General features: G+C 39.7%; 1 protein-coding gene across 2 annotated transcripts in view; it reads left to right on the top strand.

Annotated features, from left to right (window-relative positions):
- PCSK5 (proprotein convertase subtilisin/kexin type 5) overlaps positions 1 to 18901 on the top strand; it is a 325127-nt gene that overhangs the window by 136953 nt on the left and 169273 nt on the right. For both annotated transcript variants that reach the window (XM_064176708.1, XM_064176709.1), the window contains exon 8: positions 16994 to 17206. In XM_064176708.1, coding sequence (XP_064032778.1) covers positions 16994 to 17206 — 213 coding nt within the window. The remainder of the gene's footprint in view (positions 1 to 16993; positions 17207 to 18901) is intronic.

Below are 18901 nucleotides of genomic sequence, written 5' to 3'. Positions count from 1 at the left end.
GTAAGTAAGGATAAGTCTGGTGTAAATCAAGAATGTGGAATAATTTGCCAAGAGCATGGATCCTGCCTACAAGCATTACTGTTCCATTGTTATTATAGCTGTAATATGAGAAGATACCCTACAGAACCCAGACGAATTTCATTTTACCAGCACATTGTTCTGTATTTTTAGTAAATGCCAGTATATAGTGGCAATATAGTATTTCATTTTAAAATTCTGAGGTTGTCTCTTTTCTGATAACAGTGAAGAAAAAGAGTTTGGTATGTTTTTTTGTGAAGTTTTCGAGGTCATATTCGGTGCAAGTCAAACTATTGTTTTTAGAATTATTTTATTTTATCAACCTTTTCGTTTTGCCCAAAGTTGCCCATTCAGAGTTGAACAGATCTAAATACTGCTGTGTATTTGGCAAGATTTTGTCTCTCATTACAGAAGCTTTTTCATTTTGACTAAGGAAATGAAAGTTCTCTTTGAAACTTCCCTAAGATCATGCTAATAGGAAACACAAAATGTTTAAATTTTATCTCTAATTTTCAGTCTTTAAAATATAATATACACTGAAAGATTGTAAATGTCTCAATTAGCACCTTCCTTAATAGTCTTCATTTCCAGATTGAAATTTACTTCAAGATTAACCTGTTCTTGTCCTTTTTAATACACTATGCCTTTCCATATTCATATAAAGGTAGTTTTTTTCCTGTGGTTCCATAAATTATTATAAGATGTGTCATTTTAGAATGATGAGGCAAAGGGAAGAATTAGTGCCAAAATAGTCTCAAAATCAGGTCATCGTCTGAGGTAATAACTAGATACTCGACCAAACATAGATTTCCCCAAGCAGACACTGTGTGCAGATTGTGCAAATAATAATGGGCAGACAAAAATGCTTTTTATATTGTACACAGATCTTAGCTTTTGGGTTTTTTTTTTTAGAAATACTCAGTTGAACAACAACAGTATTACATCTAGTATGCCATCTGTGGTGTAAAGTGAAATAGTTTTCTTTCGGGAAAATACGGCAAAATACGTGATTCTTTCAGATCCATGCAAAGGTTCAAGGTTGGTACTCATTTATTTTGCATAGGCACAACTGAATATTATTTTAAACATAAACAGCTAATAGGTTGAGAATTTTTTTTAAAGCATCTTGAAAAAAAATAAAGTTTGCTCAGCTTGGTAATTAGGAAAGTCAAGAGTGAGGCCAAATAATAACTTTGATTACAGTATAATTAAACCTAATTGTTACTTTTGTTAAATTATACTCATAAATTTAAAAGTGCACGAGTACAAGTGACAGATTCTTAGTCAGTTTGCTGAAAGACTGAGATCAATTAAAAAATGCCTGGTTTAGCACATATTATTCCAATTAACAGCTCATGCAGGGTGTTTCGGAACTATTGTTGCTTTTGAATCTTCTGAGCTAATGTGATCACTCCTTGCAAATTCTACAGAAAATAACAAAGATAAATGACTGTACATTTTTTTCTTAGAGTCCCACAGAGACTGCTCATGTCATAAATTTAAATAGATAAATCTATTTAAAGAAAGAATACTGAGTAATAATTGCATTTAGGAAATTATACACTAACCCACACATGAAATATACTTTTAAAAGTCTGCCTCTGAGCAAGGTAAAGAAATAGGAAATCAGTTTTTAAACCTGTCTCAAGTACCATGATTTTGTGTCATCTTTATAGAGTATTTTGTTTAATTCTATTAAATTTGTGTACATCGGTTCAAAGAGAAGCCTTGGAGACTTTACTATCAGGCCATTTCTGTGCAAACATACGAGCTCTCTTTATACTATGTTCCCAGTTGACAAGGTCCTTTTCTTGAAAATAGTCTTGTCTTAAGAGTGGAAAATTTTAGAGGCTTGTGTTTAAAATGCCAGTGTTTTAGAAGCTGTAGAATATAAATTCATGCAGAGCTTGCCTGAAAAAAAAAAAAAAATCAGATGTTTCCAAAAGTAGCAAACTCAAGAAAAGATTAGGTATGCCATGTCACATTTCAACCTATGTTCAAAAATGGACTTAGCATCACAAAACAAGATCATGGCCAAATTGTGTAACAAGAACAACGGAGTCTGGGACAAGAGAGAGCACAAATGCCTTTCCTTGATTGAGAAAAGTAAAACCAAATTACCATTAGACTTTAAGATGACTGTGTCTCACAGTGTGTAAGCACAGTGCTATAAACACTTGAGAAACAGACTCACTGATTCGTGACTCTGTGATGCAGCATTGAAGCTAGCTCATTTCTGTTCATAGAAATAAGCCTATTACTCTGGCATCAGTCTCAGCTTCATTTGAAGAGTAATGCATTTCAGATATTGCAACTTCTTCTTTCACTGCTGTTTGGCAAAGACCTAATAGTCAAGTTTCTGAACACATATGATGTCTGTTGATATGTAACATGGCAGGTTTTCAAAGAGCTGGTTATCTCACCTCTTCAAACATCTCACCAACTGCATGCTTTACATTGTTTGTTCAGCAGTATCCGTAAGGTATTCCAGACTGGCCACAAAGCAGATCATCGCACCTGAGGAATGGCAAAGGGCTCAGGTCTAGCCAGCATGGGTTTAGGAAGGGCAGATCCTGCCTCTCCAACCTGATCTCCTTCTATGATCAGGTGACCTGCTTGGTGGGTGTGGGGAGGCTGTGGATGTGGTCTATCTGGATTTCAGCAAGGCCTTTGACACTGTCCCCCACAGCAAACTGCTGGCTAAGCTGTCAGCCCATGGCTTGGATGGCAACACTCTGTGCTGGGTTAGGAACTGGCTGGAGGGCTGAGCCCAGAGAGTGGTGGTGAATGGTGCCACATCCAGCTGGCAGCCAGTCACTAGTGGTGTCCCTCAGGGATCAGTGCTCGGCCCCATCCTCTTTAACATCTTCATAGATGATCTGGATGAGGACATGGAGTCAGTCATCAGCAAGTTTACAGATGACACCAAGCTGGGGGCAGATGTGACTGGGTTGGAGGGCAGAAGGGCTCTGCAGCGGGACCTTGACCACCTGGGCAGATGGGCAGAGGCCAATGGGATGGGGTTCAATAGCTCCAAGTGCAGGGTGCTGCACTTTGGCCACAACAACCCCATGCAGAGATACAGGCTGGGGTCGGAGTGGCTGGAGAGCAGCCAGACAGAGAGGGATCTGGGGGTGCTGATTGATACCCGCCTGAACATGAGCCAGCAGTGTGCCCAGGTGGCCAAGAGAGCCAGTGGCATCCTGGCCTGCATCAGGAATGGTGTGGTCAGCAGGAGCAGGGAGGTCATTCTGCCCCTGTACTCTGCACTGGTTAGACCACACCTTGAGTCCTGCGTTCAGTTCTGGGCCCCCCAGTTTAGGAGGGACATTGAGATGCTTCAGCGTGTCCAGAGAAGGGCGACGAGGCTGGTGAGAGGCCTTGAGCACAGCCCTACGAGGAGAGGCTGAGGGAGCTGGGATTGTTTAGCCTGGAGAAGAGGAGGCTCAGGGGTGACCTTATTGCTGTCTACAACTACCTGAGGGGTGGTTGTGGTTGTGGCCAGGAGGAGGTTGCTCTCTTCTCTCAGGTGGCCAGCGCCAGAATGAGAGGACACAGCCTCAGGCTGCGCCAGGGGAGATTTAGGCTTGAGGTGAGGAGATGAGAGAGTCATTGGACACTGGAATGGGCTGCCTGGGGAGGTGGTGGAGTCGCTGTCCCTGGGGCTGCTCAAGGCAGGATTGGACGTGGCACTTGGTGCCATGGTCTAGCCTTGAGCTCTGTGGTAAAGGGTTGGACTTGATGATCTGTGAGGTCTCTTCCAACCCTGATGATACTGTGATACTGTGTGATACTGTGATCTTTAATAGAACCCATGCAGGTAGAGAGGCAGAGAAGTTTACATGGAGACTTTTGGCTTTCTGCCCATGTCAGCACAGGGTCTGCCATCTTATTGTCATGGCACCGTTCTGTGTGGCAGGCTGGACGCAAGCCAAAAGGCTTGATGGACATTAATGATCAGATGCTGTGTGACTGAACCTCTTTTGAGAACTCGGCTTGGTGCCTTCCCTCCCATCATCACTGCCCCTTCTCATCTGTCTCGCTTCACCAACTTTGGCTGCAGAGTGTATGTTCAAAGTATTTGCTGAGAGTGGAAGTCTCTCTTGCAGTCACTAAACAGATCTCCTTGGAAAGGTAAGGGAAGGAAAGAGAAGGGAAGAGCAGAAAAGGGAAAGCAGAAAAGAAAGTAATGGACTTGACTTAAAAAATAATTACTGTTAGTATTGTTACTAACATATTTATTAACATCACTATATACATATGCTTCAAAAGTAGAAGGGGTTATTCATAATTTGCAAGTATCCAGGTGAAGATTTACTGCCTGTCTTGCACCACAGATGTTTCTTTCAAATTTGCTTATCCCATTGTTGCTTCTCTGCAGCATGAGTAGGATATGTTGTCTAAACAAAGAGGAGCTTTCTATTTTCTCTTCCAAAGAATTGCACTATAAAACTTAGAGAAAGTTACTGCATGAAGACTCTCAAAATAACTTCTAAAATAACTGTTGTTTAATACATTGAAATATTGTGATGCACAGAGGCTAAGACCTTTTTTTTTGAACTGTATTGTGTTTGTTCACCTTGTACAGTTACCATTGGAGACTGAATAACACATCTGTAGTGTGCAGGTCTGGGATTTCCCTCCCTTCTCCCCCACTTGGAATCACCAGGTGTTGTGGAGGGATTTTCTCTGTTTCTCCTCTGTTAGGGGGAGGTGAGAAATTAATTTGAGGCAATTTTGATTTTTTATAAAATTATTTATTAAAATTAATATTTACAAACTTGTACCACCCCCAACCACTATGAAATCCAGGTTCATATTACAAGTTTATGAAAATAGCTTTGGGATATATTTACAGGGATTGATTATTAAGTGACGATATCAAATTATTAACAATTATAGACAGAGAGAACTATTTTCTTAGGCTTAATGCCGCTCAACAACTCTAGTGTTTGCCCAGTAGGGGCTGAAACTGTGTGTGCTCTTCAGATAGAGATAACTTATATTACAAAGGAATCAAAGCTTACTGAGATGTGCTGTTCATAAGTATTAATCATTAATCACCCTCCCGGGAATCTGTCTCAGTGTGTGCCCAGTACTTGGGGTCTTTGCAGTTGGAGTCTGTCCCAGCTTGTAGGGATGATAAGGGATCCCAGTCTCTGGGTTAAATAGAGTTTTCTCTAACCTTCCCTCCTGGTGTGGTCTCTGCCTCAAAGCTGCTGCTTCTGGAAGCCATGTGTCCAGGGATGGTCAGCTGGCAGGATTCCAGGTGCAGGAGAAGGGTTTGTCCGTGTAGCTTCTGACACGGTCTGGCAGCTAGCAGGCTGCATTTGCACACAGTCTGAGGGTCTGCTGGGCTCTGGGTCTTTCCAGACTTACAGGATAGCTGGCAAGTAGTATCTATGCCAGGCAAGCAGGGTCTATGCCATGCTGCATGGAGACGAGCTCCGTAGACAAATCAAGATAGCTCTAGGCTTAGGCAGGGGGCTCTCGGCTCCCCATATATGTATGAAGTGCAGGCATGAATGTGCTCTGCTGCTTCTCAAAGGGCTTGCAGATAGCTTGACTGCGCCTTGAGATCAATGCATGAGGTCTGAGCCTCGATGATGCTTGCAAGTGAGTGAGGCCTGATCCTGTGTCTAGGCCATGCAAGCAGGGTCAGGGCAGCAGGGTGCTGCTGTGGATCAGAGCTGAGTCTGCATGCTCTAAGCTTCTGAACGGTTTGAACCTCTGGACCATCTGACCACGTGGTGCTGCTGTGCACCCCTCTTTATAGACTCTGGGCGGAGATTCATGGCTTGTTGGACATCTAAAATGACCATCAGGTTGGCTGTAAGCCAAACCTTGCCCCAATAGGCAGTAGAGACATGCCTGGACCTCCCAATAGGAGATTACCTGCCCGGACCTCAGGGGCACACGGGCTCTGTGTGTGTGTGTGTGTGTGTTACACAATTTGTCTTCTGCCTCGTGGGTCCTGGCAGAAGAACATGTCTGGGCATGTAAAGGCATAGTGAAGCCTCAATTTTGGGGCTGCTGCTCCTCCACCACACCAGGCTAACTCAGATGGCTGGGAGTTAACATGAAGCTATGCTTACAGCACAGCACATATTTCCAAGCATATGTACACAGTATTTACAGATACTTACAATTATATACAAGTTAGAAGTAATAGAGAAATTCAAAAAACACCCCCAAGCAGTGAGATGGCCCAGGAGGGTTCACAACCAACGCCCCTCCTTCTTCTCACCCCTTGTTATTCCAGAAAAAAGTCAAATAAGCCCTTGTTGAAAGCTCACGTGATTAATTTTGCAGATAAGTGGAGGTGAGATGCCAATAAGGACTAAGATGTAGCTTGAGCTACATAGGTTTTAGGCAGAAGAGTTAAGGCATGGCACAGACAGGCAGGCACAGACCGAAATGAGAGACTTTGTTATTGTTATGACTATTTATATCTCTCAGCAAAACCAGTGGGTGATACAGACATCACTGTTATTTTCTTTTTGCAGCCAATGATCTAATTTCTCTCATTAAAACATTCCCATTAGCCTCAAACCAGCACATGTAGGTATGTATATCCCAGGTCATATATAGATACATTTTGCGTGCACAAGACCTCCTTCATGTTTTTAGTGAGTTGACCAAAAACTACCTTGTTGAAGATCAGTTGAAAGAGTTAATACTGTGCTTGGGGAGGAAGGTCTCGGAAGACATGACTTCCAGTGTGCTATTGTAACCTAATGTTAGATACTGGTGTTTATCTGTTATATGATTTATGTATAGACTGTGTATCCCTGTTGTATTTGTGGTGTAATATCTGAACATGTGATGTTACAGTTACTTCAACATAATTAGTTAAACTCTAGATGGTTCTGAACTACACGTGTTGCCAACTGTGTACCTGAGCTGGAAAAGTCACATGGCATTTTATCATTCTGATTCTTCCATCCGCTGTCACAGGACATAGCACTGTAGTCCTTGAAATAATGTTCTTAGTTCTAACCTATAATAGCCTATTCAAGTCAAGTCCTGGCCTTCATCATAAATGAGATTAGCAAAATTTCCTGTAATTATTACTGCATCGATATCCCTGTTTTCTTAATCCAGCATTTATTGTCTGTTTTCTGTACATCTTCTGGGAAGAGCAAATCTTGATCAAAGCCTGTTTTGTCCATGGCTGTGCAAGTCACTAACAACCTTCATTATTAAAATCATATAGCTTGCTACTCATCTAAATTTCTTGGGTTTCTTTCTGATGTAAAATGCCTCTTCTGCTATATTTATGGTGCATCTTATGGTTTTAGAAATCTCCACATGTAAGTAGTTACAGATTTTGTCCAAATGATCTCTTGGGTAAAATAAACTGAAACACAGGGACATAACACAGGAAATGACTGTGCAGGTCATCCAGTACAGTTATGTGCTAGCACAGGCACCATGTCTTACAAATACATTCAGGAATATCTGTTCTAGAATTTATTAAAATCCTTTCCCTCCTCTATTTACATTGTGAGACCATTTCACATCCGTCACTAGTCTATTGATTAGAGGTGTTCTTATAAGCCAGGTTTACTCACATGCAGTCTTTTGCCCATTTGTTCCTGGGCCAAAATTGTGCTTCAGTTCAAATACCGTCTCTCCTTCCATTTTTGTCCTTTCTGTGACTTCTTGTTGTGATAAACAAGCCACACTTGTTAGTCACTTAAAAACTAGTCTGTCCACCCCCTTCCTCGTCAGAGTGCTGCTTCTTTCCACATCTTCCAGTGTGAATTATTTTCTTGAGCGAGTATGATCATTATTACTAGATTCACATTTTACTTTGTCAAAATCACCTGGTAACTTTGTTCCTCTGGCTCGTCTTTAAAATACTTGACCTCCATTTCAAACCCTATTAACCTGCATTTTCCTTCATTTCATTACTGGTTTCTTGGAGGGTTTGTCGTATGTTTTGCAGAAAACAGGTAGACTACTTCTCATATATTTCTGTGCATAAAATAAGTTATCACAGAAAAACTCAACAGATCTATTTGGAATTCTAATGTATGTGCTGGTTTTTAACCTGTTAAATTAATGCTTCTGCCTCTTACTCTGTCTTTCAAAATGTTTTATAGTCTCAGTACTAGCATTTGTATGTTGTTTCCTTCTGTTAGTCAGAATTTCTAAACCACAGATTATTCTTGTATTTTTTTCCAAAACACTTGCTGTTTCCTAGAATTCATTTTTCAAGCATGGATATCGGAATGGAGACATGGAAGTTGTAGCCTTCTCTGTTTACCCACAGTACAGGTTCCCTCTTTGTTGCCTGTGTTCATGGCCATCCTACCTATCAATGCAAGGAGAAGACTTAATTTTAAGCCAACTCATTGCCAGATGATGATCTTCCATGACCCTAAACAGGAGCTTATCCACCCTTCTGGATGACTAACAAGCATAATTTCTAGACTGTATATCAGCCTTTGCATTTGGCTGGTATGCCTGTCTCAGAATACTTTAATGGTGTTGCAGATGTGGTTTACACTGGATACAGTTTAGTTTTCTCCAGACTGAGATTGCCCAGAAAAAGTAGGTTGAGTGGCAACCTTAACACGTCATTAAGCTGGTAATAATTCTTTGCTCTACCATTTGCACACAGTATTCAGTCAAAGTAGAGTTAGGGATATTGCCTCCCAGTAAATGAAATAAGAGTTTAGACTCAGAGATACCTGGATGAACTTTTACATTGTTTTCTTTTGGAAACATATAAACAAAGGTAACCTTTAAACTTCCTTTAAGCATAGATCAGAAAAAGAAATAGTAAAATAGTATACCAGAAATCTTCTTACATTACATTCAACAGAATATCCAAGTCCTAAAATACAAGAGATTTGTAGGGAAATGTACCTTAAAATATCTGGCTTCCTTAGAGTGTCACAAAATGTACTGCAAACCAAAACTGTTTGGTTACCTCATCCCATCTCACACATATTGTTGGAAACTGTTGTAACAACCCAGAATTGCATTACCACATTTGGACTTGTCAAAAGTGGCCTCTGGTATTGGGTGCCCATCTGGAATAGTTGATAAATTTGATCATAAAAGTCCACACCATTCTTGTTGTGGGGTAAATTGTAATTTGGAAAGCCAATACTGAAAAACACTTTTGGTGAATGATTCTCTTTCCATACACCCAAGTGTATGCATTTCAAAGAGTGCATTACTGAAACATGTGTCTCGTTACTTCATATAGACATATCACTTTATGCACTTTACTGATATACATCAACAACTGCAGCATCTTAAGTATTTCTTTGTGAGTTTGAAAAAGTAGGAGGATCTCTGGAATTTGGCATTGAGAGTTTTCTCTGCATGAAATTTAGTGCACAAAACCATGAGGGTGATGATTTTGCATGCAACCTAAGTGCAGTTTGTTCTTAAACAAATGTTATAGGATACAAACTGCACAAAAAATATTACTGAAGTTCTCAGTACGCAGGCGTAGAAGCAGATGCAAGTCTGATGCTTGCAGTGAACAGCAGCTGCACTGATCTAGTGGCCATGTAGTGTGTTTCATCAGACTGGCATAAAGACAAAAGGAACTGCTGAACCCCCTCAGTGGGTGTTTGTAGGTGAATTCCATCCTGTATCTGCTCCTAGCACAAATATCTTTGTTGTGTACTTGCCTGTTTACTTTGCCTTTGCATGCAGACAGTTTCATCTATCATTAGCTAGAGACTCTGTGCAAGAGGAACTGTGGAAAACTCAAGCCTTGTTTCGTCAGAGGTGTTTAAAATATACAGCTTGTTTTACCCTAGTAACAATATCAGCAACAATAACAATAGTAATGATAATATGGAGAGATAGCCAAAACCAGAACTACAATTCATGCTGCCCTGTAGCTGGCTGTATTTTGTTTAGGAGAATGAGAAATTCATTCCAGCATTCCACAGGTTCATATTTCAGGTTTCAGCCAGCACTTCTTTTGGTTGCACTTTAAGCACTAATTATAGCTCTGTGGGGAATATTTTGGAACTGCTTAAGCTCTTGTTCTAGTGAAAAGTAAAGAAAGAAATACACCCAATGCGAGGATGCATGTCAAAATGTTCCACTGATATATATACCAATAAGTACTGGGTTAATGCAGAGGTGCTTGTGGCTGTTCAGCACAGTATTTTTTATGACACACTAGAATATTTTTGCACTTAAGTATTCTAAAGGTATCCTGTAAGCTATTAAAACACATTTTCCATTCTTTCTGTCCTGATTAATTTTGTCTTTCCCTTTTTAATTAAGAAGCTGGTTCAGAAGTAGCCAAAAAGTTTATTAGAAACATCTTGACTTTTCAACAATAAAAGGTAATAAGTTGTGTAAGCAGTAACAAATACTTGTATTGTATACACACTATATGTATGTATCCCTGCTCTCGCACTAGGGAATACTTTTCTTGACTTTCTAGTTCTCCTAGGACTCCATTTTTAGACATTCCCTCAAGCATGTGTCTTTCTTTATGCCTGTTTGGCATACCACTCATTTCTTTGTGGGTAACATAAGTGGACATTTTTAATGAATTAATGCACAAATGTGATTTTTTCTGAAAGCATGGACACTTGGCAGAATTAATGGCCTCAGCAACAGCTCCATTTCTTCATGAAATTGCTCTTCTTTATTTACTCAAGGTTCTTCTTCTTTATTACTCAAGGAAGCTGTTTGGCACACTTAGTAATTGCTAGCTTGGACTCTCAGCTTGCAATTACCTGTTTTGGAGAGATGTCTGTTTCTGTGGGGGAACACTGTACATGTTACAGAAGAGTTTGTTAAGTGTGATGCATCTGACTAGCTTTCATTCTCAGATTAGAAGCTAAGTGGATTGATAGAAGCTCATCAGGAGCTGGTAGATACTACTTCTCTAAATCAAAATTCTGCCAGTCAGCAGGCTAGCCACTGTGCCTCGGTGCAGTATAGCTGTGCCCTGCCAGGACCCAGGGACTACAGTAATCAGTGGAACCTGGATGCAGTAGATGCTGCTTCTCACAGGTGCATTTCTCACAATACTGTGTGCCTGGCACTACAGTGCCTGTACTGTGCTGGACTCCAAACTGTGCCCATTTAGTAGTGTTATTTAGGTCTCTGGAGTACTGACCTCTGTTCTGCGCATTCAATTGTGAGCATTTCCTCTTCAGGAATGAGATTTTAAGGAAGAGGTCATGCCATGGTCTGCTTTTTCTAGCTTCCACGCTGGGATCAATTTTATTTCCCAGTACTTTTTCTTCTTGGAAGCATTAATTATTTTAGAACACTAGTGGGCAGAATAGAGGAAATTGAATGTTCAGGCTTTGTCGGTAGAGGGTCCTTTCTATCTTCATTTTATATTTTCCTGAGGTGTTTCCTGCATGCAGGTGTGGGATTTCCATCATGATAATGCCCTGCCTGCAATCCCTGTACCTCTACTCCAAATCAGTGGTTCTAGCATTTCCTGCTCCTTCACAATTTCTTCCCTGCCCCTTGATAGATTTGGTCACTTGTGATAGCAACTCACTTCACAGGCAGAGAGAGTCTTTAAGGCATTCCATACCTGAGCAGGAAAATAGCAGGATTCACAGGCTGGATTAAGGCAGCTTGATTTACAGAGCAGTAAATAAAAGTCCACTCTGAACTTTGTATAACAGTGTGAATAAATCTTGCTCTACTATCTCAAACTAAACCTCATAGACAGAAACTGTGGGGCTGATGGCTGTCCTTAGATGAGTGTGTGAAGACCTCTGCCTTAAAATGATTCCTGCCAGTACCACTAAGGCTGTCACTTGTAGAGACACCGTTCATACGTGTACACACAAGGACATGCATCGGAGTAGGGGATGTTCTTTCAATAGTGTTAAGAAATTCTGCAGATATCATTATGAACATATTCATACATATTCTTGTTCTTGCCAGGATAACTCTGTTGAACTGGGAAACAAACAAACAAACAAACACACTTTTGTATCACTTACCCTGTTTCCAATTTGCTGACCAAGGTAAAGGAGGAACTAGCAGGAAAAAAGTCACCATGCCTCAGGATTCTTGGGCTGTGCTTTTACAGGTGAAACTTCTGCCTTGGGGCCTTTTTCTCAGTGACCTGAGTCAATTTCATTGACGGTCAACTGGCTTTGTCCAGAAAATGTGCTAGAAAATCGAACTGTGACTATGATAATTACAAGTCTTAGATATTAGTGAGCATTTCCAAGCGGCAGCCGTAGCTGTCATGGAAATGGAAGAGCAAAAACAACATTGTGCCTAGAGGGAGAGGTGCTAATGCATTTTTACATCATGGGGTAAGCAGTGAGCACTTTGCTGCACACCCATTCTGCTCTGATCTGTGCCTCTAGTATAGTTCAGTGACTCTGGTGTGCTCAAGTTGTACCCATATGGTTTGTAAATGCACCTTTACTTTTGAGTAAGAAGTGACATGTGGTTTCTTTGTCACCTCAAGGCTTGACTTTTCATCTTGACACCCTTGGGCCTCTGGCAGGTGACAAACAATAGACTTAGATGAACAGTGAAAGCTACCGAGTGCCCTGCATGTGTGTTTATCTTAACTTTGTATCAGGGTTTAAGTGTTACTTAACTTCATGTATTTAAAGGAGGCAAGTTGGGAATGGCATTCACGTACAGCTGGACAGCTGATGCTCTTGCTCTAATTACTTGCTTACTGTAGTTACTAACAGGTTTATAATTTCCTGAGCGTGTCTGTTGGATTAAAGCAGGATATTAGGAAACAAGGAGAAAGGGGGAACCAAACAGTAGTTTAACAGTAGGCGGTAAACGTAAACCAGAACTTGCTTGCTTGACACATTATTTTATTCAGGTTGGATTTATTTTGGGGGTTTGCTTGTTTGTTTTCTTTTTGTAAGGCTGCCATTTACTTTGCCAAATAGCTTCTAGGAACAAGATCTTTTTAGCACGCTTTCTAGATTGAAGGGGATGCTGTCGTTTTCCACGAAGTGCCGAGCTGTTAAATGTGCAGTATTGCAGTGTGTTAGAGGAATGGGGATTTTTTTCTTTGTGTATGTATTACAAAATATTCTCTTCAATTAGACAGTGCACCTGGTGCTTTTTTTTTTTTTTTTTTTTAATTGCAGTAAAAGAGATGTTGGTACTTTGCATATTTGCAGGAGACATTTGTTCTGAAGAAATGTTTTTTACTGTTTATAAAAATGTACCAGAGAAAGGTAAATTCAGGTGCAAATGACTGTTGTTTTTTAAGCCCTGCCACATTACTATTAGAGTATAAATTGTTGTTATTGGTTTAAAATACTACATTGCAGAGTTTCTAAGATCCATTGGTGTGTTTTCGCCAAGACTACAATTTGTGTGTGTCCAAAAATGTATTCACATACCTGTCTCTGCAGCTAATTTTTCATTATTAGTACAGCAGAATAAGTATCCATATAAAGAAATATAGTGTCAGTACAAAGGAACTAGTAATTTGAGGGTTAGTTCTGCAAAATGTACAGAAAATATAGTCCTACTCTGCTAAGAAAAGGTTTTCTATGCGTGAGCGGGACAAATAATGTTATGCTGCTGTTTGCAGACAAAATAGGTGATAAAGGCAGCAGAAGAATGGCATGCAGACTGTTACTGATAGGATAATTTCCTGTATGGAAATATTGTGTAGAATTTTGTTTAAAAATAGAATTTTTATATATAAAAGTAGAAGATAGACATCCAGACAAACTGTTAAAATGGAATTGAATTTTCTTCTCCTTGGATCAGTGGTTTGGTTACCCTGTTTCTTGTTTCTTCTCTCTTGATAGTATTGGTGACTTTCTGCAAATTTCAGGTGGGATGTTGTTTTGGCCAAACATAGTTCCATAATACTGTCCTTTTGAGAAACAAATATGAAGAAGGAAAATGTAAAGTTGTCTAAATAGAAATTTGTGAAAATTCAGTAATATTTTGAAATGTTCTGGATGTAGAAGGTCTGGATACCTACCATACGCATCTTTCTGTGTGTGTTTTGGCTGCCTAAGCATATATTAATATTGTTCAGTCTATATGTAAAGAGAATATGGAGAGAAGTTTTTTAAGGGTGATGTAGGACCGGACAGGAACCAATACATGAGTCTGCAACAGATGTTGGAATTGATGGGTAAGCCAAAAATGACCATCAAGGAGTCACAAGATGAAAGTGCTGGGATCCATGATCTAATTGAGAGAGTTGATGGGATGAAAACCAAAACAAAACTAGTTAAAGTAAAGCAGGAGCACATCAAAAAGTAGAGAATCAACCTTTTTTTTTTCCAGTGTAGTCCTCTGACGCATTCTCCATAGACATGCAGAAGGATGTAATTTCTGATCTGCTGTGATAGTGAGTCAGTAAATATTCATGTAATAAGCTGTCCATTACCCTTGTTGTCATCTGTCTCATCAGTTATTACCAAAATGGAGAAATAAGAAGATGAGCAAAGGGAGATGACCAGACCATTAAATGAAAGATAAGTGGTTTGTAAGCCAGTTGCAGCCACATGACATTGCAAAACGCATCCTACTGGCTTTGAGAGGCTCTGCGTCAGACCTTGCTGGTTGAAGATATTGGGCAGAACAAAAACCCCAAACGAAACACTTCGTAAATGTTGTCTGTAAAACATATCTGTGGCACTTGGTGCCATGGTCTAGCCTTGAGCTCTGTGGTAAAGGGTTGGACTTGATGATCTGTGAGGTCTCTTCCAACCCTGATGATTCTGTGTGATATCTGACTTTTTTTTTTTTTTTTTTAATATCAATGTTTTTCTGCCCTTTTCCCCTTTTTTTTTTTTTTTTTTTTTGGTGTAGTGACTAAGATTAACTAATGGAAATGAAAGAAATAGACACAATTACACTTCCCAGTTTGCCAGACTGATCTCGTCTAGAGAATGTGGATTTCATAATACATTTAACTTGGCACCCTGCAATTTCTTCTCTGCTTGAAATGTTTTTTTAATGAAAAATTGCATTTTAGAGACATAACCTTATGTAAACACTTCCCAGGAGAATTTGATATTTAACCTGTTTTGCTGGAGAAAAGAGTGTCACCAAGCAGTATACTTTTATTAAACTCACAAAATGAAATAGATGAATGTTTAAGAACTCAAGCCTAGGTTGTGAACTGTGAGGATTTATGTCTTACATTGATATGGGTTCAGTTACACTTAGCACAAAACGCTCTGAGTGTCTGGATTAAATGCTAGTTGTTTAAGATGCCCAGGAGCTGCCTCTATGCTTCTTGTGGTATGCAGTTGCACACTGTTTAAAAAAAAAAAAAAAAAAAAGGCAGTTCCAAGCAGACAGCCCCCAAGAACAAGCCATTCATGCACAAAAAGTTAATTTCCCATACATAGGGGTGAGCTGCTCAAAATGTATTTAGATACTACATGATATGTTGCAAGCAAATCAGGTATAAAAGAGAGAGTTAACATAATTGTAACTAAAATGGATGTCCTGTGCTTTGAGAGAATGTCATGTAAGAAAAGGTGGCACAACTTGGCTTAATCAAAGACTAGTCCTTTTTTGAGCCCTGCTATCTGAATGGCAAAGTGTTTATAGTGAGTGCTGATAGTTATTGCACATCATACAGCTGCATGAATCCAAATTTCATTCACTGACATGGAATATTAGAAATAAAGAAAAGCCCAGTTACACATACTGTGATGGCTTGGGTGTTATTCACCCTCCCACACTTGTGAAAATCACTCAGACTAGACTCAGCCAATCTGCAAGTTGAGTGAAGCTTTATGTTTTACAGCTTAGAACAATATACAAGAAGAAATTTACAGTATACAGAAATATACAAGTTAAAAAGTGATACAGAAACACAACAGCCCTCCCAGAAACCTGAGTCCCCAGGAGGGACTCCCAACCACCCTTCCACCTTCTCCCATCCCTCTACCTTACCCCAGACTTTGCCATACGTCTAAGGTGAGTTTGGAGGATCAGCCAGGGAGATTAGGAAACAGAAGGATTAGTCACACAGACAGCAGGTTAGAGAAGTGAAGTGCAGCCCAAAAGCCAGAGAGCAAACTCTGTTATCTGTGTTTGTGTTTTTGTTCCTATACATCTCAGCAAGGCTATGACTGAAGCAAACATCACCATTGTTTCCTTTTCACAGCCTATAGCCTAATTCTTCTCACCAAAATATCCCAGCTAGGCTCAAACTAGCACACATATATCCATATATCTAAAATCCTATGTATCGGCAATACAGGTTACCACTGGCCATTTTTCATGTCAATTCTTATGTAAGAATGCTAGCACCACCAAAAATGTTTTGATTCATATTTATACCATGTAGCTTTGTTATATTGAGAAAATGTCAGGGTGAGTTTATCTATTTTAAGTCCATATTTGAAATTATGAGTATGCATAACTAATTTGCCCAACTAATCATATGCTTGAAATACCATGCAGAAATGATGCTTTAGTGTTCATTAGTTTAGATTTACTGTCCAATTTTGTTTACATACTATGTGCTCATTTAGCATGCATAGTAGGCTAGATGAATTGGACTGTCCTGGGGTCCATTCCCACCTCAAGTGCTCTGTGATTCTGTGATACATAATGTCTGTGAAACAACGATGCTCTGAATCACAGTATATATGATGCCTAGTGCCACCAGGCAACCCAAGGAGAAAAGCTGAGGGCTCCCTAATAAGTGAAAGGTATCATGTGTTACAAAGGGATTTAGTTTCCAACCCACTATGATGTTTTAATGGTTTCTCTGAATCTTCAATACCACATTCCTGGTGTGACACTATATAAAAATGGTTTCTAAAACTGTGTTCATACCACTCATTTTCTATTTGTTTGGGGTTTTTTTATGTCTAAGTTCTGAAGTCTGCCAACTCCTGTTTTCATTTCAGGTTCTTCTCAGTGAGCTAGTTTCTCTTGTCTTTCATCAGATGTCTTTTGTGGGAAAAAAAGACTATTCACTAAGCAGGTGAAGGAGGAAAGAATTATTAATGAAATATTTTGTGCTGTTTCCAAACAGGGACGAAGAGGCTTAGGTTCAGTCTTTGTTTGGGCATCTGGAAATGGTGGAAGAAGTCGAGACCACTGTTCCTGTGATGGCTACACCAACAGCATCTACACTATATCCATAAGCAGCACAGCTGAAAGTGGGAAGAAGCCGTGGTATCTGGAAGAATGTGCATCCACGTTAGCTACAACTTACAGCAGTGGGGAATCCTATGATAGAAAAATAGTATGTTTTTTTTAATTGTATTTTTATGCATATGGGTTTGTGTTTTGTATAGTGGCTGCAGGGAGGAAGAGAGCTTATTTATACTAATTAAGAGATTGATTCAGAAAAAACTCATGCACGGGCAAGCTGATTTAGCCCCAGTGTATTAGTTGGTAGAAGCTGCCATACTGCTCGTTGAAACCAGCATCGTTGCCTCTGTATGGTGCAGCCTAATTCAGCACAGGTATACCCAATTCCTAGCAAGTTTTTCCACTCAGTTGTTGCCAACTCTGATTGATGCTTTCAAAGATCCTATTGCCGCTGCCTCCAATACCAATTTCTTTCATTATCAGTATTTTGGAGCCCATCAATAGGTGTGTGAACATACTCTTGTTTGGATTTTAGTTGAGTTGTCAGCAGTTTTTGTATTTCACACATATGATGTTAACAGTTTTCTTACCTACCTCTCTATGGTACTTTGTTCCAGTGTATTCCTTTTTTTAAATTCAGTGATGGTCAGCTGTTGCTTATATTGCTGCTTATTCCAGCCAGCAGAATTAAGCTCAGTTCTCACCTTTCCTGTATAGTTTCTGACCTCATTTCTAAGCAGCCAGTGTCCATTTTCCACTGGATGGAAAGCAGCTTGGCTGGAAAACAACAAATGCTTTCAATTCTGTCTGATAACGTATTGATAATTTGTTGATATGCTGTCTCTTCTTTTTCAAAATGCATTCATCATACTTTCCAGTATTCAATATACTACTCCTTTTTGAGCCTTCAATTTACAGATCTTAACTTCTTCCTGATCAGAAAAGTTTGGGATTTTGTTCTCTTTTTTTTTCTCAGATGTTTTCTTAGGCACCCATCTAACATTACCTTCTTTCTGATCCTTAGCAGATATCCTTGGTGCCAGGGTGTTGTTTAGTCAATTGGATATGCTGATGAGCATTCAATACCATGCTGCCATAATGATAGCTTTAAAATTAAAGTGCTGGCTGGAGAACATGAAAGGCTTCTTGTTTCGTCTTGCTGCTTGCAGTTTCTGGTTTTAAGACGTTGGTCTTTTTGGCTGGGCTCACTGTGGGCTTGGGAGGTGGAGAGGGTGGTTTTATCACTGGTCTCTGCTGCTGCTTCTGCTTTACTGAGCTTTTCTATGAAACAGGCCAACCTAATAGCACATTGTATTATCTCCTTAAATTCTGTGTCTCAACCCATTTATTTATGTTACTTTCCCATCTGGGGGCAGGGCTTGCTTCTGAGAGTGGACTGAGTTAAACCAGGAGTTAAAAATTCTTGCAGCTATGTTTTTTTCATACTGTCTGCCTTGTCTTCCAGAATTCTGGGATGCTGGCCATCCCTTCTTGGATTCTTCTTTATTTTAAGATGATCTAATTTTTGTTTTAGACTTGTTCTGAGGTATTTCTTCGTTCCAGTAATTTTTCATTTTTTAGCTTGCTTCTCTCCAGTGAAACCATATATCTCTTCATGGCATGTTTCTTGTTCTCCCTGTTAAATAATAATAAAGAAAATAAATTACTCCACAGCCTAGCAATTCTGACTTCTGTGATTAAATCCCCTCTGTTGTCCTTTAGAAGACCTTCATTAATTGCTTCATATTTAAAGAGGACTAGTGCAATATAAGATAAGCTCAAGGTTTCCCAGGCCAACCTCTTGCTTAGATGAGTCTGTAGGACCTCCCTGAGTCCTTCAAATCTG

The sequence above is a fragment of the Pogoniulus pusillus genome, chromosome Z (assembly GCF_015220805.1).
Source record: "Pogoniulus pusillus isolate bPogPus1 chromosome Z, bPogPus1.pri, whole genome shotgun sequence".
Lineage (NCBI taxonomy): Eukaryota > Metazoa > Chordata > Aves > Piciformes > Lybiidae > Pogoniulus > Pogoniulus pusillus.
Note: the sequence above shows the minus strand (reverse complement) of the source record. Positions and strands in the feature narration are given on the sequence as shown.